Here is a 23,208-nt window from a genome sequence, read left to right on the forward strand (position 1 = left end):
TCGAGCCAGTTGTAAATACACCGAAACCACTCCGAAGACAACTATCTCTCTACCATCCGATCCGAATCCGACGGCCAAAACAATTCGACTCATCTCGACAACACGGTACAATGCACGGGGTGGTCTTTAGTCAGTTTTCGGCAATCACATTCCCGGGTATGCTTTCATCAAAAAAAAAAAAAAAAAACATTCCCGGCTGTGCAGAAATATCACCCAGGAACGTTGCTTGGTTGGCATAAAATGTAAACAGAGGGATAGGAGACCACCTGCCACCCAACTCACGTGCCAGAATATTTCGTCATGTAGAAGGTAAGAAACTAACACCACACGAAACGGTACTCATAATACACGTGCGAATAGTATATGATGACACGTCATGGATGTAACGTTTTGGGTGAGATTTTTATGTGACGACAATGGATTGAATAGCATGGAGTGTAAATAGAAGGAAATGAGAGGGGAGAGATGGAGGAGGGTATGGAGGAGGATGGCTATATAAAGGGAGAAGCGTGATCTCTGGGGCGTCGCTTTGCCAAGGCCGAGCACACGAGAGGGGCGTCTGCCTTTGTCTCTCCGGGCCCTTCGCATCAAGGAGGAGAAGGAAGGAAGGGGGGTGAGAGACCAAAAACGATCGAAGGTTTTGGATTTGGAGAGGAAGAGATGGAGGGGAGAAAGGATGTGGGAATTCTCGCCATGGATATCTACTTCCCTCCCACTTCCGTTCAACAGGTGGGATTGGAGAGCTTCCTTTCTTTTTATATTGTGGATTTTGTTCAGTTCCTTTCGTTTTTGGTTGGGAGTGGAATCTGTTTCGTTTCTTGTTTCCTGGCTGACTTGTTTACCTCTGTAGGCAGATCGTTTTTTTTTTTTTTTTTTGATGTTGGTTTTGGATTTGTTCAAATTATGTGAATTTGACAGGTAAATTTTAACGAGATTTTTGTTTTTGGTAAAAAATAAAGATTTTGTAATTTCTTCCTTCAAGTGAAATGTGAGTGAGTGTCCTTGGAATGGAAGAGATGAACCTGGATGGAACATTGTAAAAGAATTCTTTGTGGAAAGAAGTGTTCTGGGTATGTTATTGGATTGACAGGGAAATGATTTAACGGAGGGTTTTCGCTGTTCTCTTTGGAATTAACCAGGGAAGTTTAGCTCAAATTGATGGAAGTACATTTCTTTTTTAGTTCTTTTAAAATTTTTAGTACTTTAATTGTAATGTAAGAGGCAATTCTTGAATTAGAAAAGAGGACATTAGGAGGTTTTTCCTCCCCTATCGTGGAGTTTGTATTGGCGATATGTGTTGTAGTGACATTGGAAGGAGCTTCTCTGTGGTCATGTCACGATAGGATTTCAGGAAATGCTTAAGGTTGGGTTTCCTACTTTTCTTGGAATTAACGGCGAAATTTGTAATATAAGAGAATATTCTTGGAGTACAGGAGATTAACAAAGATGACCTGGACGGCAGTGCCCTTTTTTTCAAAAAAATCTTTTTTGGGTCACGGAGATTGTATTAGGGATATGGGCTCTAGTGGCATATAAAGTGGATTGGCATATGGTATTGTTTGGGCTTTTTCTTCAATAACTCTTTTGCCATCTTATGTTTTGTTGCACGTGTAACGTTTACCTTTTAACTACAGGAAGAACTTGAGGCTTATGATGGGGCAAGCAAGGGAAAGTACACCATTGGACTTGGGCAAGATTGCATGGCCTTCTGCACAGAACTCGAAGATGTGATATCCATGAGGTAATTAGCTCCTAATCAAAATCTGTTCAACCGATCAGGATGTAATGTTTCATTTAACGGTGGGTGTTTTATGTTTTCATTGTTAAATTGTATAAATACTGGGTGCATATTTTCCTCTTTATCCATAGGCCTATGTATTCCTCATCCAAGAACAGGGTATTCATATTCATTTGGCCTTTGAGAAGTTAGATTCATTTTTGCAGTTGTTCAGCTGCTTCATAGAGATCTAGAATTAAGGTGACTTTTCTCCCTTTAAGTTCCAAATTTCCCCTATTATCTTTGATTCACATAAAATGTAGAAATCAGAAAAGTCTTATATCTTTTCTATGAATTTTTGAGCATAACATATCATGACTTTCATCCAAAATTCTGCAAATAATAATTCTTTAAAAAAATTTCTCCTCACGATGTTCCTTCTTCAGTCTTTCATATTTTGGCTTTTTCGTTTTTTTGATCCATCCAGTGAAACAAAAGGAATTATAAAAATTTAATTCTCATATACATTACTTCTTCCAAAAAAATCCATGCCCTCTGTGATCTTTGTAATCAGCAACAAGAGGTTATTTGTTAATAACATTAAAAATAGTTAGCAAATACTTGGTGTTAAATCAAACGCTTAATTAAATGTAATTGATAGACCTATGTCTATCTATGTCCTATTTTTGTGGATGATTGAATTCTTGGTACATAATCAGTTAAAGAAAATTTTCATTGCATGAGTTAACATGAGTGCTAATTAAACCAATCACAACACAAATTTCATATTTTTGCAGAATCTATTGTCCTAAATGCATTTATTGGCACTCCAAGGGGTTTCCTGGTTCTGCCTTTTGTTGTTATATTTTAGTTCCAGTTGTCTCATTTAATTTAAAGCCCATGCATATTAACTTTTAGCCACTGATGTATCTTGGACTGCAGTCTTGCAGTTGTACAGAAGGACCATAAACAGTACGTCGTGTTTGGATATTCAATTTGAAACAATTTTGCTTTTGATAATTTTAATGCGTGCTGATATCTTTATTGTCATGATCAACCATAGGATTTGCCTCCACCTTGCCAATATCTACTGATAATTTTTAAAGCTGGTTTCTATTCATGGTCTTTCAATTTCTTTTATAATCTTGTGCTTATTTTATATAACTTGTTTGGTGGGAGAAAAGCATGTCTTCCATTTGTTGTTTTAGACCTGCTTAGTATGCATGTATCGAGATGGCGCCTTAAGATTCTCTTACTTATTAGGCATTTTATTCAGCTTGACAGTCATTACATCCCTCCTGGAGAAGTATCAGATTGATCCAAAACAAATTGGTCGCCTAGAAGTTGGTAGTGAGACAGTGATAGACAAGAGTAAGTCTATCAAGACCTGGTTGATGCAAATCTTTGAGGTTTGTTCCATAACCTTTTGAAAAACATGTTTTGTTATTTTTCATATAACTTAAAATAAATTCCAGGCTATCATTGAATTTGCTAGCTTAGCCTGCTGGTAAGTTGTCTTGGTGGTTTTATTGGAGACATGAGCTCAAATCCTGCCCTCATCATGGTCGGGGAGTCCAAGGTTATTGAGGGAATGCCAACCCTTTTGTAGCTCATTGCCTATATGCATATTTCAACCCAAATGGGAAAGAAAATGTTGGTTGACACTTTGACATAAATCACATTCATAATATTTTTCCGGAGCAAAGACATCCATAATAACTTTGATCCATCACATATAGCATATTGCCAACCACATAATTCACCTTTTTGTGTAACTGTCAGTTTATATCACATATTCGCATTCATTTCAAAACAAATTACTATTGACCGCTTAAATTGCGTGACCAATTTTCATGTAAAAATGCAGGAATGTGGTAACACTGATGTTGAAGGAGTTGACTCGACAAATGCATGTTATGGGGGAACAGCTGCTCTCTTTAACTGTGTCAATTGGGTGGAGAGTAGCTCTTGGGATGGGCGATATGGAGTTGTTGTTTGCACAGACAGTGCGGTATGATCATCCAGATGTTTTTTTCTCTTTATAGGGGCTTGTAACAAAGCTAGTGATTATTAGTTGTGTGATGCAGATGTTGTAAAAATGGATTTTACTATTTATAATAAACTACTGGCAGACATCCATGTAGGACAAAGTAAGCTTAGATACCATGGATTTCTTAGCATGCCTTGCACTTACAGTACATTTTTCGTTAGGTTTACGCAGAAGGGCCCGCTCGGCCTACTGGGGGTGCAGGTGCTATTGCGATGCTGATTGGACCAAATGCTCCCATTTCTTTCGAAAGTAAATACAGGGGAACTCACATGACTCATGTTTATGACTTTTACAAGCCCAACCTTGCAAGCGAATATCCGGTTTGTTCTTTTATTATCCTGTTATTATGTTGTATTTAGTCTTATACATAGCTTATGCAGCTGATCATTGGCATTTTTTCCATTTTAATTCTTACCTTAGAATTCATTTTTGATATTCTCTTCCATAACTTTTATAAGTTGATAATTTTTGGTCTGCAGTTTTGCTATCATTTGTTAGACCTTGAGAAGTTACACTAACAGCAAATATTTTGTTCTCTAATTTAAATCCTGAGCTTGTGGAAGCTAATCTGTTATCTGCTTTATTCTTATGCACATCTATTTTCTAACTTTTACTTTGAGAGATGTTTGAAATTGACAGCCTCTATAGTTTGTTGGGACCCTTTCTTCATTGGAGAGGTCCTTGGTTCAATTCCTGTATTTCTCAGAAATGAGATAATATTTGATTTCAGCTAAGCATCTTTGGGGGAGAATGCATGTGCTATGCCACATTATATCATATAACAATATGCTATGCAACATTACATTGTATAACAACATACTGCCTAACATGGATCTCAAACCTTTAGGCATGGATTGTCCTTGCTTCTCTTCGTCCTAGCATTCTATTGCACGGTCAGGATGCACAAAGGTCACACGATGATTCAGACAATAGTGTCTAGCAAAATAAATTCCCAAAACCAAAATATATCAGGGTTCATATCTAAATACATGATTATGTATCTATTTATTTGTTCAATCTAAGTAGAACCATGCAAGTGTCCTTCTGTTGCTATATGGCATTTAAACATGTTAAACATGTGTACATTGATTGTGGCATACGTGTCCACCAAATCATAGCTGACATTGAACTAATTTTCAGTTAAACTCTCAGCTCTTTTTGGACATGACATTTGCTTAAGTCTTGTATTAATAATTTTATCAAAATGGTCTACTAGGCTTCTATGTTTTGTCCTTTTCTGATCATTACTTGTTTATTCTCTGCCTCATGGCTAGTTTCAGGAAATATGGTGGGTCCAGATGGCTATAAAATGGCTTATTTGACTTCTATAGGTTTCTCTTTTCTGATCACTACTGGTTTAGTAAGGTTTATACATTCGTCTTCTGGCTTGTTTGAGGGACTATGCTACCTTGTTCATATTGTGATACTTTATCTAGTCGAGTTATGTTGGATGGCTCTTTTAGGATTCTATATATATTAAAACTAAGACCTTTATGATTATTCTATTCGGCCCTTGTGCTTGTTATCTTCTTCTTGAGGAAAAAAATCTCGAAAGTTTTTGCTTCTTGCTCGGTCTCTTTTCTTTGCAGTGTCAAATTGCTTCATGCTTTGACATCTTACTGCTTTATTTTACAGTACCTTTGTTATACATAAATTATTTCAGGAATAATGAGAAGTTTAACTAATGACTTCCAGCTTAAAATTTTATATGCATGAGCGGTTGTTGAAATGAGCTTCCACATATGGTTTATTCAGAATGAGAAGGTAACATGAAGCATGCAGTACTCGAAAGTTTTGGGTCTTGCCCTCTTTACAATGGAGACGTCAAAGATATCTATGACTTATGCACTAAAATGTAATTGTAATTTGAGGTGACATTAGCTTCCTGATGATAAAGGTTCATTGGGATAGTTATTTCCATGAAACTCATTTAGAAGCATGGAATAGGAAAACTATACCCATGGCTGTAGCAACACTTCAGATATTTGGATCCAGGTACTCTAAATCTGTTTCTGTTGCTGCTTGCCCACAGCCTTTTGTCTGTCACACATAGGCTCTAGACTACCATTGAATCTTAACTGTCCTCCTCTTGAGACCCAGCTGTTTTTGCTTGGCTCTGAGATGAGAAATGCCATCCCTAGATATGCAAATGATCCAATGACTCCACCTGTACACATTTCAAAAATGTATGGCATCAAGTAGTCCACATTTTATGACAAATTTGAGAGGATTAGAGATGTGATTTTTTGGATTTCATTATGAATGATGTTCTTCATAATACTTTTAGTAGCAAAGTTCTACACATGCAGTGCTCTGAAAGTGGAAAAAGTAGCTATCATCATCATCGCATTTATTGTGCTTAATTGTTATTCAATGTTTATTCATGTTGATGTTACATATTGAAAAGTCTGAATTTTTAGGCATTATACTTTTAGTCTTTAAATTCTCTGCCTTGTCATGTGCTAGAGCTTCTTCTTATATTTGACATAGCATCTCCTTAGGTTGTTGACGGAAAGCTATCACAGACATGCTATCTCATGGCACTTGATTCATGTTACAAACATTTTTGTAGCAAGTAAGTTGCAATAGATTTTGAAACTTGGTCCTTTATTACCTTGACTCTTCACCCACAGCTGACATCAGAACATCTTTGAGTCTTTAGGTATGAAAAGTTTGAGGGAAAGCAATTTTCAATTTCTGATGCAGACTATTTTGTTTTCCATTCTCCATATAACAAGGTGTGGGAATTATACTGCATTTTCCTGTGGATTTTAAAGTCATTTCCTGCAGTACGACGAAGCTCTTCAGGATAATGTTTGTTAACCTCCACTTGAACTATTATTGCAGCTTGTACAGAAAAGTTTTGCTCGTCTCTACTTTAATGACTTCTTACGCAGTGCAAGGTTTTTCCTTCTTATCACTAGTGATCCTTATGTTTTAAGCTAATGTTTAATGGGAAGCTAATTTCTGTCTGCCATAATGGCAACAGTTTCTTTATCTTGAAAGATAACACTTCTGATCAGTCATTTAGTCTGCCATATATTTTATGATTGACCAAAATATTGGAATCTTCACAATCCATTTGCCAGCCATGTATCATTAATATATCAAATTGCTGTGCTTATATTCACGACTTGAATTGTTATAATTGATTTCTTGTGTGTTAAAGCAACCCAGGATGAAAAATAAAATTGACAATGTGGGCAAACAAAAGAAATAACTGACATGAAAACTATTGTTTGATCTTGATCCCATGATGCTGCTAATCCAGCATACAAAATGGTTTTTCATCATACTTAGATGGATCATCTGCCGAGTTGTTTATGCATTGTAAGAAATAAGTGGATGCAATATGTTTTAACATGGGCATCAATTTTTCCTTCTGTTTTGACCACCCTCTGAAAAAGTAATCATAATGTTGCTTAAAGTTCTCAAGTCTTCATCTTCTGTTGATGTTTGCTGATATCTAATAGTCATTGTAAATATCCAACTTGGCTCAGATATATTGGGGTGCAACATCTGTGGATAATATAGTCTTTGGAACAGCCCTTATGGTCATGAAGAGATTCAGTTATGCAGATAACATCAGGGTGATTATATCTGCAATTTTTTATGAATCTGAATTATCTGTTGAATTCTGAAATATTTCAGATTCTGCTAAGAAAGTCTCAAGGAAACAATCCAGATCCAGGCTCAATTGAATCCTCATTCTGGTGGCAAGTCCTCAAATTGTAATATTGTAATATTGAGAAAGAGAGCAAAATGAGAATAGAGGGGATAGGAGGAGAGAGAACCAGAACTTTCATTCATAGGCCATAATAACTTAAATCTATAGAACTAAAGCTTTTTAATTAATTAATTTTAATTAAATTATTTCACCCTCAAATTCAAATTATGACCAAATAAAGCAAAAGATTTTTCAAGTCATACTCCTAAGCCCATCACCACATCATTGGGCCAAGACAACTTTGTCAAAATGGGTCTTCTTGGTCTTCTTAATACATCCAAAAGATGTGTCTAATCATAGAGCCCTAAAATGTTTGATGCTTGAAAATTTAGGTCTGCAGTTATACTAAAACAGAATAATTTTCCAATTAAATTTGAATAAAGACCCATACAGTCCCATATAACAACTGATAACTGCTTAATACATTCAGAAGATGTGTCTAATCATGGAGCCCTAAAATTGTATGCAAGTTTTGTACTAGAAAGTTTAGCACTGCAATTATATAAAATAGGAAAAATTATCAAATTAGATTTGAATAAAGACTCACTCAGTCCCATATGATAACAGCCGATGATTCACTGCATCAAGAGTTTAAACTTGTAGTAAAGCAGTAGGCCTACTTCTTGCCCCATTCATTTTGTCATTTCATGATCTGGTAGCAAAATCTTGGATGAGGTTTGGAAAGGACGGATATCCAAGAATTTGTCACTTGAAAGCATTCAGACCCATGAAAATGATGGAGGCAACAGAAGGAAATAATTAGACCTAGAAGCACACATACCAAACATTGTCAAGTTCGACCATAACACAACATTCAGAGAAGGTCTTGCTTGGATTTTCTTGGCATTTGAGTATCATATTGAATTTTTAAAACATTGTAGTGGAGGACCATTATGAATCTATTTATGAAGAATATTCTTTCTTTTCACCTCAAAGACATGATGATGAATGATATAAAGGTGGAAATAGATTCAGTTGTTGACCCTGATGTTGCTATGAAATTTATCTAGGTTGTTCTTTCAAAACATGATTTTACATTTGCATCTTTGGTTAGCAAAAGGATAACAATATAATTGTCATCAATATGAACATTGAAACAGATAACATGGCTGCATTCAGTTATTGTGCATATGAATTTGATATATCTGTAGCCACAAACCCATAAGCATGGACATGGATATGGATATAACAAGATACGGATATATTGATATGGCAAATCTTGCAAAAGTAGGATATCATAGGGCTAGGATATGACAATGAATGCATTTGCATAGTCTTACATATATTTAACAGAAAAGCATCAATGAAGCAGATCAGGTTATCAAATTAACATAGTTCATTCTTTACACAATAACCTTATCATGCACAATCTCCATCATTCAGTTATCATTGAAATCTATAAACCACGTTCTGTACTTTGTATAATAATATCAATATCACAAAAGCTAAAATTAACCATTCATCATAAAAGGGTCAACATTCATTGATAAAGGGGAGAAATAATTCCCTGGAATTATCTTGGGTGTATCTGAGGAGTATCCAAAGTCTATTTCTTGAAATATTAAAAGATGGGATGCTTAGAAGTTAGCATCTGACACATATGGATTTATCCAACAAGTATCAATATCTGATATGTACTCATATGGATATGACATGCAATACGAAGTATCCATTCATAGAATCGACAAACTCATGGTCAATTTTGAGGCATAAGAGAACCCCAGCTTTGAATTCCTTGGTACTTTTCATTGTGTTAGTCTTAAAACTTGAACTGACCTAAAATTTACAAGGACCAAACCAAAATAAATTTTTTAAAAAAAAAAGATAGGGATCCATCAGTCAATTATGTTGCTGGATGGAAGATCACAGGCTTGGATAGAAACTGAATCATTCACTTTCAAGTTCAAGTGCCTGGTTTTCACGTAATTAAGATCAGAAAACTTTTTCACTTCACTTTTGTTGCAAATTTAGTGTTCATTGAGCTAGTTGTCTCAATATCAAGAAAACAAGCATATATTCTTTTATTACATTTAGGGTTGTTAATAGCCTGCTTTTAGTTTATGACAAAATGTGGAACTTTTAGTTTTTCTCAATAACAAGCCATAAGATTTATAAACACAGGTTATCTACTTTTGGTCCAATTAGGTCTTGCATTTTTTTTTTTTTTTGAAAGCTGAGATTTACTGAACCTGAGCCGAAAGAGAAATTGAGGGGTTGAGCAGACACAGCTTTAGGCTATGGTTGGTTGGGGACTGAGCTATCCTAAGGCCCCTTTAACCTGCCTATTGTAGCTATTCTTGTCAAACACCCTTTAAAAAACCACTTTTCCCCAGGGTAGAGTAGGCATTTTGAGAAGTTTATGGCACCAGCTTTTCCTTTGAACCCATTTATACTGGGCTAACTTTTCCTGCAACCAATGGACCATTAAGGTATGCTCTCGTGAGTTGCGGGAGGATCAGTCATTATTATCTCAATGGCACCCTTAGCGGGTTATGCTCTGACCATTACGTCCCACAGAACTAATTGAATTTTTCTTGAATTGCTTTATCCATCGGAATGGAAAAGTTCTTCACCTTTTCAAGAATTTTATGCCCCCTGTAAGTCATACTGTAATTACACAAGCTAGAAAATTGATATAGAAGGATGAAATTATTCTCCATTTTCTGCAGAATTGTAGGACTTTTCAGTGAGTGTTGTTTCTTTTTGGCCGTGCTGGGGATTTCTTTGGTTAATTCTAGCAAACCATGTCTGATCCAGATCCTGCATTTTGACCTTCTGTTTTCTTGACAGGAGGTGAACCATATTCAAAGTGTTAAATTTTTACATTATCTTCCTCTTTCTAGAGTCTTGTTGCACCTTTCTAATAACGTTTTTTCAAATTCCTAATCAGATTTCATCTGTTATTATCTTTCTTAGTTCTGTTGAGAAGGATGGAAGGGAAAAGCTGGAGCCTTTTTCAACCTTGACTGGTGATGAAAGCTATCAGAATCGTGAGCTTGAAAAGGTTGCATGTCATGTTACTATAGTTTTAGTCCATATGCAATAATTAATTTCTAATTGCTGATTGTTTACTTGTTGATGGTCAGACCTCTCAGCAAGTTGCAAAGCACTTATATGATGAAAAGGTTCAACCATCTACTTTGCTACCAAAACAGATTGGGAACATGTACACTGCATCTATTTATGCTGCATTTGCATCTCTTCTTCATAACAAGCATAGCACTCTGGTGATTTTTTTTCTTTAGTAGCTGTGCTTTATTTGTTCATCATGAGTTATTGGCCTTCCCTAATTAATGTTACTTGCTCTATTCAGGTGAACCAACGGGTTGTGATGTTCTCATATGGTAGTGGCCTTTCTTCCACAATGTTCTCCTTCAAACTTCAGGAGGGTCAACATCCCTTCAGCCTATCAAACATTGCTGCTGTGCTGAATGTATCAGAGAAGCTGAAGGCAAGACATGTGGTATGTCCTTATTCCATCATATTGTATAATCTGTTTTGTGCTAGCTTATGAAGTTCTGTTAAGTTATGTTTTTCTCTGTGCTTCTGTATTTTGTTCCATTTTATATCTGTCATCTCAATTTTAATGTATAAACTTTGTGAACATCTTGACTGACAAATGCCTTCTGGAGGTCAATATCATGCTGTTTATCTGAACTTGCATCTATCTTTGTAATTCCTAACTCTGAATATAATGAGAAAGGCTGTGATGCTGGTCTTAAATGGTTGGCTCCAAAGCACACAACCATGCCTCTACTCAAAAAACTGTAAATACCCTAAAGCCCGCCCGGCCCTACCAGATTGCAAGGAGGCAAAAACACAACACACACATGCATAACTCCTCTACCTCCTACTTTGGCTCTACCACATGCATCTGGACCCTGATACTTGTATAATGGCAATATCATGCTATACATCTAAGATCATAGCTATCTTCACTGAAGACCTCGGACCTCTGATGTGGATTCTGTTGCTTTTACAATGAACTCATCTATGATTCTTTTTGGTATCTTGACAAGAAATATAGAGGAAAAATTAATTGTCTTCTATGAAATTTTGTGTTGTGGGTGAGCCTTAGTGAAGGGGTGAGGTTACTCTACTATGACCTGAGAGTCATGGGATCAAAACATGGAAGCAGCCTCTCCGCATACATAGATAAGGCTCCTCTAGACCCCATAGAGGCAGGAGCCTTGTGCATTGGGTCACCCTTTATGAAAATTTGTCTTGTCGTTTTATATGTCTTGCTGTGATGAATATCGCATGTTTCTAACTGGGTCTAAACATGTATTATAAGAAAAGTTACTAAAAGAAAAGTTCAAGAATGCTAGCCTATAGAATAACTGAAAATGGAGGGAATTGAGAATTGATCCAGATGAATCTTCTGAACATGCATATGACAAACATATTTGCCTTATAATGCCACACTCATTTTAATGCATTTAAATGTGTTCATTTGAAGCTAGCTTAGACCATTAACCATAAAAGGGGGAAGCCATCCTATTAATATAGAGAAACTGGGAAAAGATCCAAGTAAAAGCTAGGTTGGAGGCCGAATAGATATAGGCCCAATATGTATCTCTCCCTCTCTCTCTGCAAAAATTTCTTGTAGCCCTTTTTCAAAAAGCAAGATGGTGTTTTGCTAAAATTCTAGAAATATTCAAGGTTAGTCTTTGAATTACTTTGGTGTGGAGACTGCTTCATCAGATGGATTCATCTTCCTTTTAGGACACTCTCTTCTAGAGAAACTCTATTTCTTCCGAACATAATGATCATTACTCTTGAATATAGTTGTAGCACTTTCCCTCTGACAATTTTGTCAAATTCCATGTGCACTCTCTTAACCACCACTGACCCAAAAGCAACCAACTTAAGTTCCTTTTAATGGATGACCTTATAAGAATTTCTTGGCAGGGGCTGTTTTGGTTCATGCATTATTTCAGTGCCATTTACTACCATATGAAAGAAGTGCTAGTTGGGAATTTAGTTGAGCATGCTTTCTCCTTGTTTCTTGCCGAGTATTCTTCCTTTCCCTTCCCTTTTTCTTAACATTAATAAATGCAACCATTACATGCTTGAGCATTCATACAGAATGAGCTATAGATTATTCAAATCCGTCGTCTAATTGGCAATGATTATATTCTTATAGCTGTCACCAAGCTGTTGTGGGATCCTTAAGCATTCCCCAAAAGCTGGGGTTTTTTACTAGTCAGATTCTTCATAATACCTTGTGATAAATGGATAAAATGTTTGTGTTCTATTGAGCTCAATAGGTGAGTACTATTTTGTCCCCAAATAAGATTGATATCCATGTTAAGCACTTTCTTTTCTATAAGCAATAACTGGTCAAAAGTCTCTATTTATATATTCTTAGTAGGAACACCGCAAGTTAGTTTCTAATAATATCTGATTACTTAGTAATCTGTACAAGCTTGATTTTCAGAGGACATATTCGTTTGTTGAATCAGATGGCAATTATTTGTAAAGCTAGTTTCCAGGAGTTTTGCGAAGATTTGACAAATTGAATTAACAGTGCCAGCTAGTCATGCATTACAGGATTAGTTGCTCCATGTTGAAGATACTTAAGATTGATTTTGTGCCTCCTCTTCATGAGATCATTTGCATACTCTTCTCTTGTTGACCTATCAAAAATTTTCTTCTTAAATTTAGTATAAAGAACTTGAGTTTGATCGTGAAACAAAAAGAGAAATATAGGTATTTACTAAAACTACTGCATGGGCAACTACCATTGCTTTGAAAAAATAGAACTTTGTGCATGTGCATGTAGAAATGTTGACAATATTCATCTTCCTGCAAATCTGATGCCTAATCTGTATTCAGTGATGGACTAGATTCTACAGGTTCTTGTACATTGATAAAACTCTTATATTCTTGTGGCGGCGTTGCTCTCTCTCTCTCTCTCTCTCTCTCTATATATATATATATATATATATATATATATTTGTATGTGTATGTGTATGTATATGTACATGTATGTATGTCACTCTGTGTGTGAAATTGGTACTGATTGGTTTGCTTACGATGGATTTGGATCTTTGGTCAACCTGTCCCCTCAACCATTTCTTCTGCTGTTTGCTGTTACTTGTGAACCAGAATGAAACCCATCTTTCATTTGGGTATACAATTTTATGTATTTATATTAACTGGTGCACATTCATGCATTTTAGACATCAAGATTTTTTTTTTGTTTCTTGTTCAGTTTACACCTGAGAAGTTTGTCGAAACATTGAAGTTGATGGAGCACCGATATGGAGCCAAGGATTTTGTGACAAGCAAAGACACAAGCTTGTTGTCTCCTGGAACATTCTATCTCACAAATGTTGATCATATGTATCGGAGGTACTATGTGAAGAAGAGTGCTGAGGGCATGACGAATGGGAAAACTGCAGAGTGCAACAATCAGTCACTAGCCAATGGCTACTGAAGATATATGCCTCCTCAATTCATGGAGGCATGGCTATTAAATAATCATTGATGTTATTGCTGTCCCCGTTCTTTCTAAATGTCGAGCCAACGGGCTTAGCATGCCTTATTAAAAGCAGGTGCTTATTTTATTGGTGCCCATGAATCTTGTATTTGAGCTAATCTATAATTTCTTCGAGATTTCTTGGTCTTTCTAGTACTCTGTTGATCTTACCACCTTGGGGGTTTGAACCACAACGCAATTATATTTGAAATTTTCGTAAATTAGACTTTTCAGTCTCTGTGCTATACAGAAAAATAGATTTTTCAGTTTGAGATTTTCATAAAATAGTTTTTTCAGTTTGGTGGTTCTGCATGGTTAACCACCCGGTGCTTTTTATCTCAGTTCTCTGTTATCCCTATTACTTTCTGGGAAGGTAAACAGAAAGTTCTTAATGCAAGGGAAAGCGACCAGATTCTGCCGGGTTGCGCAATGGCCTCATGCCCAATTGGTGGGCAATTCAGGCCATTACTGTGGCACTAGTTGATCGATCGTTCGTATCGGTCTGCCATTACTAGCACAATCAATAATCATTGAGATGTACGAATTGTTCCCACAACCGGTCCTCTCTACTTTATATCTGTGTTGCTGAGCTTCCTAGAACTGTGGCTATACAGCTTAAGATAAATTCCCCCGCACTCTAAGGATTGTTTATGGTAAAAAACTAATCAATCATCAACCAACTATAACAACATTACATAGATCGAGTTTAGTTAATCATTTATGTTTCGACGTCAGTGTGGACCATGGTGGGCCATTTGTAATGCATATGAGAAGTCATATGTGTGTAGTTTCATGCTGTAATTCATTACTTAGCCAAGGCTATCTGAACAAGAAAAGTTATCAATACAAGAAAATGTCAGACAACCATTGAGAGAAAGTTATCCATACAAGAAACCATCCAAAAGAGAGTAGCTATTGCTAAAAACAACTATCAATCTGCATCGCAAAGGGAAAGGAGGCTTCACTCGGTTTCTGTCATACATGCGACTTATGGGTAATTGATGCCAAATATGACATGGACAAGGGTTCCAGGCCTCTTCGGCGTATTTTCTCTTTTCTTCTCTCTCTAGAGTAGAGGATTGACATACACTATAGATTATGTAGGCATTATCGTCCATTTTATCCAGATGTTTTTTAATCTTCTATATCCTTTTATTCTATTATGATGGATGAATCCCATGATGGATCCCTCTGTTATTATGATAATGATTATTTTGATGTGGATGATGATCTTACGATGCAATCAAATATAAGATAATTTTCAAAAACTCATGGAACCAACACATCTCTAATTCTATAGCAGCACGTAAGGATCCCACGACAAATGATAAATACTCATTAGCGGATCATGAAAAAGAACTAGGTACTTTTATTGATCTCAAAGAATAATTTTGATGATTACAAAATATTAGAGTATAAAAATGATCTAATGTCTTTAAAATTTGCTTTGGGAATAATTGTATAGAATGATAACTTTTTTGACCAAGCCTTGAGATTTTTTTGAAGAAGTTTGAATTAAGAAAAAGCAAGTTTGAGGAAGTTGAGTCGACTCTTAGTCTCAAGAAGTCAACTCTGGCATATTTTGAGATTGGTATGCCGACTCATAGAAGCCCCAAATCGATTCTCTTAGTGGCACAGAAAGCAATTTTTTGGCTCACCTGCAAGAGTTGACTCATGGATCTGATGAGTCGACTCTTAGATGTGGACCAGTCGACTCTCATCTAGCAAGTTGATTCTCTCAAAAAAAATAGAAAGATAAATTTTGAAAAACTGACAAAAAGCTGACTCATGAATTGCACGAGTCGACTCTTGAACCCCGACGAGTTACTTGTGGTTACTTTAAGTCGACTCCTGAATTTTTGACAGTTGTAACGACTAATTTTGCTGCAAGCCCAATTTCATCCAAATTTTTTTTCAACAGCTATATTTCATCTTCAATAGTCAAAAATGGCTAGAAATGGATTCAAAAGTGATTAAATTTGATGAAAATTAATTAAATAATAAAAGAAACCAATTAAATATAAGAGAGAATACATTCAAAGTAAAAAGAAGTCTATTTTCAGTATTAACTACATTCAAGAGAGTTTAACAACTTTTCAACCACTTTCTCTTGATTCCTATGGGGGCATTCAAGGAGGAAAAAGTAAGTATTGAAAACAAACATTTTAATTTTCTCTAAGCAAGCATCGACAACAATTATCAGCTCATCCACGAGCTTTTTATTATGTTGTAAAATTTCCTTCTTACTGAATTTTCTGTAACCAGTTTCAGAGAGACTGGAACTTAGGAAAAGGTTTGATTCAAACCTAGTAATTGGACTGGGAGTCTAGGAAAAAGGCTTATAAAGATTTTGATTAGTTGATTTGGATAAAATCAATTGAGTTGTTTGTGAGCTCGATAAAATAAACTTGTTGTATTCTACTAGAATATAGTGAAATTTTCAAGGGATAGCTTAGTGAGTGGACATAGGTACTTAGTATACACCAAACCACTATAAAAGTTTATTGCGTTTGCATGTATGGTTCTCTTTCTCTCTATCTTGCATTTATTCTTCTTTGCATTTATTGCACTTCACTTGAATTGTTTTGTGAAATTGCACATACTTGTTTGAAAATTTTGAAAATCTAATTTATCCCTTCTCTTGGATTGTCTAGCTGGGTAACAAATAGTATCAGAGTTTGGTTCTCAGTTAGAATTTGATTTAACACTCAAGAGAAAAGATCATGGTAACTCAATTAGATGATTCACTTGCCGAAAAGCAGTCCATTAATAGGTCACCTCTTTTCAATGGGTCTAATTATACCTATTGGAAAGCTCGCATGTATATCTTTATCCAAGTACCTGATTATGACTTATAGAGTGTCATAATTAATGCGCCGCACACATCCTCCATCACTGTCAATGGCATTGGCTCTCCCAAGCCGTAGAAGGATTAGAATGAGTAGGACATGAAATTAGTCTAGCTTAATGCCAAGATAATGAATATCTTATATTGTATCTTATATGCAAACGAGTTTAACTGCATCTCCACTTGTAGCTTGACAAAGAAGATATGTGATAGACTTGAGGTCATGCATGAAAGCACAATCAAGTCAACGAATCAAAGATTAGCATGTTATTGCATAAATATTAATTATTTAAAATAGAACCTAATGAATCCATCACTGATATGTTTACATGTTTTACTGACACTATCAATAACCTTAAAAGTCTTAGTAAATCATATTTTAACAGTGATTTGATGAGAAAAATTCTCAATTCATTGCTCAAAGTTACTACTATCCAAGAAGCAAAGGACCCAAACAAACTGCTGCTTGAGGAGCTTCTTGGATCCTTAATGACTTAAAAGCTAGTAATGAAGCAACACACTGATGAGGAGGGCAGAAAAAAACCATCGCCCTCAAATCGATGATAATTGATGAGGATGAGGAGGAGTCATCCAAAGATGATGAAGATATAGCTCTACTCACGAGAAAATTCAAGAGGTTCATAAGGAGAAGAATGCAAGGCTTCAAGAAAAGATCAATGATCAAGGAAGATTCAAGCAAGGACAAAGACAAGGAGAAGGAGCAGCCCCTTTACTATGAATGTAAGAAGCCAGGGTATTGCAAAGCCGACTGTCCTATCCTAAAGAAAATATTCAAGAAGGTTAAGAAGAAAGCAATGTTTACCACTGTTGGGAATAGTGTCCCAAAGCCAATCGTCAGTCTATTAACGGTTGTGCTCCTTTTGTATTAGTACATGAATTATAAATAAATAAAAATTATTTTGATATTTTTTCATCACAAATGTTTCATCTTCTAATGAACTCCTGTGTTGTGGTGAAGTCCTTAGGACTATTTAGACTCGACAAAGGAGGATTTGTCGCTTAGTCCTTAAACCTGTTCGCGACCAAATGATACGTTATTACCAAGGATGACAACGTTTATCGAGCATAGGTCGTTGTGTGCCATATGGGTTGGTTGTCCTCATAACCAAGGAGTGTGGAGACACTGGTATGGCATACAGGTGAGATGTAATGGTACATCTGCACTGAACGTAACCGACTCCGGAGCTATTTCTGCTATCAAGATTTGCTCCGATGGGATATGGGTATAAATGTCCCTCCGACCTGAGACCGCCATGGTGACTTGCAAGCAACTCACTGCACTTAGGCACTGGACTACCTGAATTTCTAATTCAGTGACGGAAGGCTGCTGGGTGTAGTCAAGTACTTGACTTGTCGGTGCGTGTGTCAAGATGGGATTGACCACTCCAGTTTAGGAGCTGTGTACAGTCGTGTTTCAATTTAGCAAAATCTTGACTAAGGTAGTCTTAGTGAGGAGTCACAGGACTAATTGAGTTGAGCACGATTCAGATGATCTCATCAGGGTTGACAGTTTAACCCTGAGTCGTCCTAAACACAGGGGTCAAAAGGGATGAATTATACGGTAACCATATTCACGTAGATTCTGAATATTGCGATTGCGACTATTCGACCTATCCGATCGTCGGGTACTATTGCTAGATGGTCACTTCGATTAGTACAGGAATTGGTTCCTGTGCTACCGGCTTAGGTTCGAACCTGCGGGGTCACACACATTAGAGGTTCCTTTCTGATCTGATGGCTGATTATGAGTCTTATGTGTCTGGGACTCTATGTGAGAATTAAGATTCTCTGATCATGAGTTCCACACATTTTGGGTACCGGGGTCAAAATTTTGAATTTCAAATTTTGAATTTGAAATTTGAACTCTTTGATCAGGATTTCATATCGATGGTCTCTGATGCCTAATTGCCCATCGGATTTGGACTCAATATTTATGAAAGGTTTAATTAGTGATTTGATCGCTAATTAACTCAATTTGATTGAGTAATTATTTTTAGATCAAGTCCAATTGAATTGGATTCAGTTTGGATTGACCCGATTAGGTTAAGTGTTGATCTAATCGCTAAGGTGGCTTAGTCCCTGATTTGATCAGGGGTTAGGTTTAGTTAATTCCTGATTTGATTAGAATTTTATTGAGCCTAATTAAGCCTAATTGTATTGGGTTTAATCTGGTCTAATTGTGCTTAACCTATTTTAATTAGATTGGCTCAATTTGAATCAAACCACCTTGTTTTAAATTTCCTGCGCCACCCAACTTCCTTGCGCCCATTTGAATTCACGAGAAGAAATTTTCTCATGAATTTTCTCCCACGCAAAGCTCTCTCATGCCCATGTTTCTGTGCACTAATTATTTGGATTAACTTGGTTTGTTACCCATCCAAATTCAAAGGGGTTTTGAATTTGAATGGATAACCAAATAACCATGCGCCAGCTTATCCTCTTTTGTGTGCCCCATATTCCACACGAGAAATGGTTTCTCGTGAAAGTCTCCATGCACAAAAAAAAGGCCACGCCATCTCTTCTTTCTCGCACAAATGGATGAGGATAAGATTGGTTGACACTTGAATTCAAATTTGATTTGAATTTAAGTGAGCAACCACCTCTTCTTATCCACTCACACGCTTTCAACATCTCTTGCGATGTTTTATAAAATGAGAAAAGGAGGGGGCGTGGGAATGAAAGAAAGAAGAGATAAGGGGCGTGGGGAGGTTTTGAAAAAATTTTGAAGTGTTCAAAATTTACCGAGAGGAGAGAAAAAGGAGAGAGAAGTGGGCGCAGGGTTTTTGGTGTGTACCCTAGGGTTTCTACCTAGGGTTCGGGAAGTGAGATTAGTGTGCCACGAGTGTCGTGAGTCCACCAAATTTTAGGAAGAGATCCATCAGCCTCTCAACCAACCATGCAGACGATCCAGAGCGTCCGAGGAGTCGGCACACATCGATCGAAGGAGTTCGATCAACATCAGCCATCAAAAAGGTGAAATCACGAACTAGCATTCGTGAGGAACCGATCAGACGGGAGCTTCGTGTGGATGATCCGCAGAGGCCAAACACTAGTGTGGCTGCGACGTGACGATCAGAGCCCTCCGACAGTGACCAGATTGTAATGATCGACTACCCACAAAAGGTGATGTGTTCTGAACACAGTACAGTAAAAAGTTTACTGTTTCAAATTTGAATTTCAAATTTAAATGCATGCTGTTGTATCATATTTAGATTCTAGTGTAGGGTTAATTAGTATTAATTAATGAGATTAATTAATAATTCCACTGTAAAATAGTAATTTTGAAAAAATTTTAAAATTATCATTTTGCCCCTGCTCTGAATTTTCACTTCAAATGGTATCAGAGCATGGTTCTAGAATATGATATACATATGCATGCATAGATTAAGGTGTAATCTATAAGTTTAAATTTAAAATTCAAAATTTTAAATTTGAAATTCAAAAGTTAAAATTTGAAATTTGAAATTTGTTAGAAGTTTCAAATTTAAAATTCAAAATTTAAAATTTGAATTTTGAATTTTGAATTTTGAAATTTGAGATTTGAAATTTGAAATTTGTTTGAAATTTTAAATTTAAAATTTGAAATTTAAAATTTAAAATTCAAAATTTAAAAATTTAAAATTCAAAGATTGAAAATTCGAAATTTGAAATTTGATTGAAATCTCAAATTTGAAATTTGAAATTTAAAATTTAAAATTTAAAATTTGAAATTCAAAATTTAAATTTTAAATTTTAAAATTGATATATTTAGATATACTTGATCCAAGTAGCAAGTAATCTAATTGGGTTGGTTGCCATGGCCGTCCGATCATAGGAGAAAAGTAGGGTTTAAAGGCCCTCTCTTCCCATTCGATGGGGTCTCCTATGGCGGTAGAGGTGCCGATGCAATTATATCCCATGCCGATGAAGCAGCGAAAGGACTTACTTATAAAATTTATAATGAATGTGTTAGATTAGATCTAAAAAAAAAATTCATGATTTATTTTGAGTTATTTTCTGTTATGAAATGAGCAATAGGATTGCTGTTTATGAAATGTGCTGATCCGTTTGTGAAATAGTCAACACATTTGGTGAACAGAAAATAAAATCTTTCAAAATTTAAAAATTATTTTCGAAATGCCAAACCTTGACCCATCAGCCCAAGTACTTAATTAAAAGAATTAAGTGTTGTCTAGTAGGTCTAGAATTGTGAATTAAGACCTAAGATAATTGCATAAACTTATGGGTCAATGGGTTAGATGAATTAGATCCATAATTGGGTTGGACCTAAGGTTAGCTTAAAAAATGGACTAAATGGAGTAATTGGTCAAATCTAATCAAAAGTTGAATTAGATTAGGTCAAGAATACTCTAGACTCAACTTCAATAGTTATAGTTGAATGGATCCATGTCTTTAACTAGACCAAGATGGACTTAATTCATGGCTATGCGGTGGAGCCCTATTTACTAAGTTGATCAAAATTAAAACTAATAAACCGGTTGGTGTCTAAGGTAAGTTCGGCAGTTTTGACCAGTGGTTCTTAAGCGGGAGCTACTCGCATTGATTCGATCATTGACGAGTTAATGGCAAATCCCCACCACTGATCTCACTTACCTGGCCAATCTGGTAAGTTAGATTTTGATTAGATCACTTGGTGATTAGAGCTCACCCATGTCATTAGATAAATCAGTGTGACTGATTTAGGTGCTCCTAATGCCAGCTTTAATTAAATCTTTTTTTAATCTGACTTGGTGAAGTCAGTGGGAGGATTGAAATTGGCTAGATGATTTCTTCTCTACTATCCTTTAATAAAATCCTCAAAAATTATTAGGTCCCTAAAATGATTAAGTTATAATGATAACTAAGTCAATGCCTCCCATTAAGTGAGTGATAATGAGTCCATTAGTTCAATGATCATTGAAGGCCCAAAGGCCCGGTGCTCATTGGCTAATAGAATTATCATTCATAATATGATAATTTGGTTGAGTCTTTCTGATGGTGGTTAGGTTGGCCGGCCAAAGTCGGGCTTGATCATTTATTGGTCTGATTCACCAAATTAAGTCATGTTAATGGTTGGACCTAACCAGATCTTTTCAGTGGAGGCCAAAGCCTACTGATTAGGTTCTGGAAAAAAATCAATTACTAGAAGTTGTTTAGAGAAACAACTGGTTAAGAACCTACCCATAGATGCACATGGGTTGACCAACCAAAGTTGGGCTCGTGTGTAGTCTATGTGGATTCTAGTACCCATTAAGGAATTAAAGTAATTTCTCGAATTGGAGGTTGAGGCTACTAGTTCGTAAAAATATTGGAAAAAACTTTGGACTAAAGTTCAAGTCTTTAGTATTAATTTATGTACTAATAGAGGTCTGATTTTTCTTTATACAGCTATGACCACTATCCTGTCGCTCCGGTCATTATTAGATAATGACAAGCTCATGGGATCTAATTTCGATAGCTGGTATCAAAAATTGAAAATCGTCCTTGAGCATGAGCGGATCCTTTATGTAGTAACGGATCCAGCACCTGAGGAGCCAGCTCCGAATGCTAGTAAGACGATCCGAGATACTTACCAGAAGTGGCTCAATGACCGCACCACCGTCCGATGTATTATGCTGGTAGCAATGAATGACGAGTTCAGCCGCAGGTTTGAGAACGCCCAGCCACAGGAGATGCTTCAAATGTTGAACGACTCCTTTGGCATGCCTGACGACGTTGAAAGGCACAAAACTAGTTGTGCCATTTTCAATGCTCGGATGAGGGATGGAGCCTCAGTCACTAATCATGTACTGTACATGATCGAGATGATTGAGCGCCTAAGCAAATTGGGTTTTCCTCTGCACGAGCAGCTCGGTAAGGATGCGATCCTTAATTCCTTGTCCAAGTCCTTCCTCCCATTCCTTACTCATTTTTGAATGACAAAGCCTGCAGTAAACTACCACGGGTTGTTAGAGTTGCTACAGAACTTTGAGAAGGATCACCAGCTCCATAAGGAGTCAGTGAATGTAGTGGGAGGGCCTTCTTCTCGTCGTCGACCCTTTGGGAAGGGAAAGAAGAACAAGAAGAACAAGAAGGTGCAGCCTCATGCTTGGACGGTTGCACAGGGTCAGACCAAGAAGCGCAAGCCCGACCAGAGCCAGGCAGAGTGCTTCTTTTGCAAGAAGCAGGGGCATTGGAAGAGGAACTGTCCTCAATATATTGCCTCCCTGGACCCGAACAGGCCGAAGAAGAAGCAAGGTAATTATATGATAACTCCTTGCAACTTTTTCATTTGTGATACTACTGCCTGGGTATTAGATACCGGAAGCCCTTATCATATTTGTAATTCGATGCAGGGTCTGTAGGTTAGTAGAAGATTTGATGAAGATGAGAGGTTTCTGAA

At 36.5% G+C, this 23,208-nt stretch overlaps 1 protein-coding gene across 1 annotated transcript; it reads left to right on the forward strand.

Moving 5' to 3' along the window:
• The first annotated feature begins 529 nt into the window (after positions 1 to 529).
• Positions 530 to 14,199, forward strand: LOC105059342 (hydroxymethylglutaryl-CoA synthase). Its single transcript, XM_010942605.4, has 12 exons — positions 530 to 729; positions 1,635 to 1,741; positions 2,994 to 3,126; positions 3,585 to 3,728; positions 3,929 to 4,087; positions 6,269 to 6,342; positions 6,430 to 6,505; positions 6,615 to 6,670; positions 10,411 to 10,498; positions 10,581 to 10,721; positions 10,808 to 10,957; positions 13,712 to 14,199. Exons 1-12 carry the CDS (start codon positions 661 to 663, stop codon positions 13,934 to 13,936), a joined length of 1,422 nt encoding a protein of 473 aa, XP_010940907.1. The 5' UTR covers positions 530 to 660; the 3' UTR covers positions 13,937 to 14,199.
• Positions 14,200 to 23,208: the final 9,009 nt, after the last annotated feature.

Source organism: Elaeis guineensis, chromosome 16 (assembly GCF_000442705.2).
Source record: "Elaeis guineensis isolate ETL-2024a chromosome 16, EG11, whole genome shotgun sequence".
NCBI classification, from domain to species: Eukaryota; Viridiplantae; Streptophyta; class Magnoliopsida; order Arecales; family Arecaceae; genus Elaeis; species Elaeis guineensis.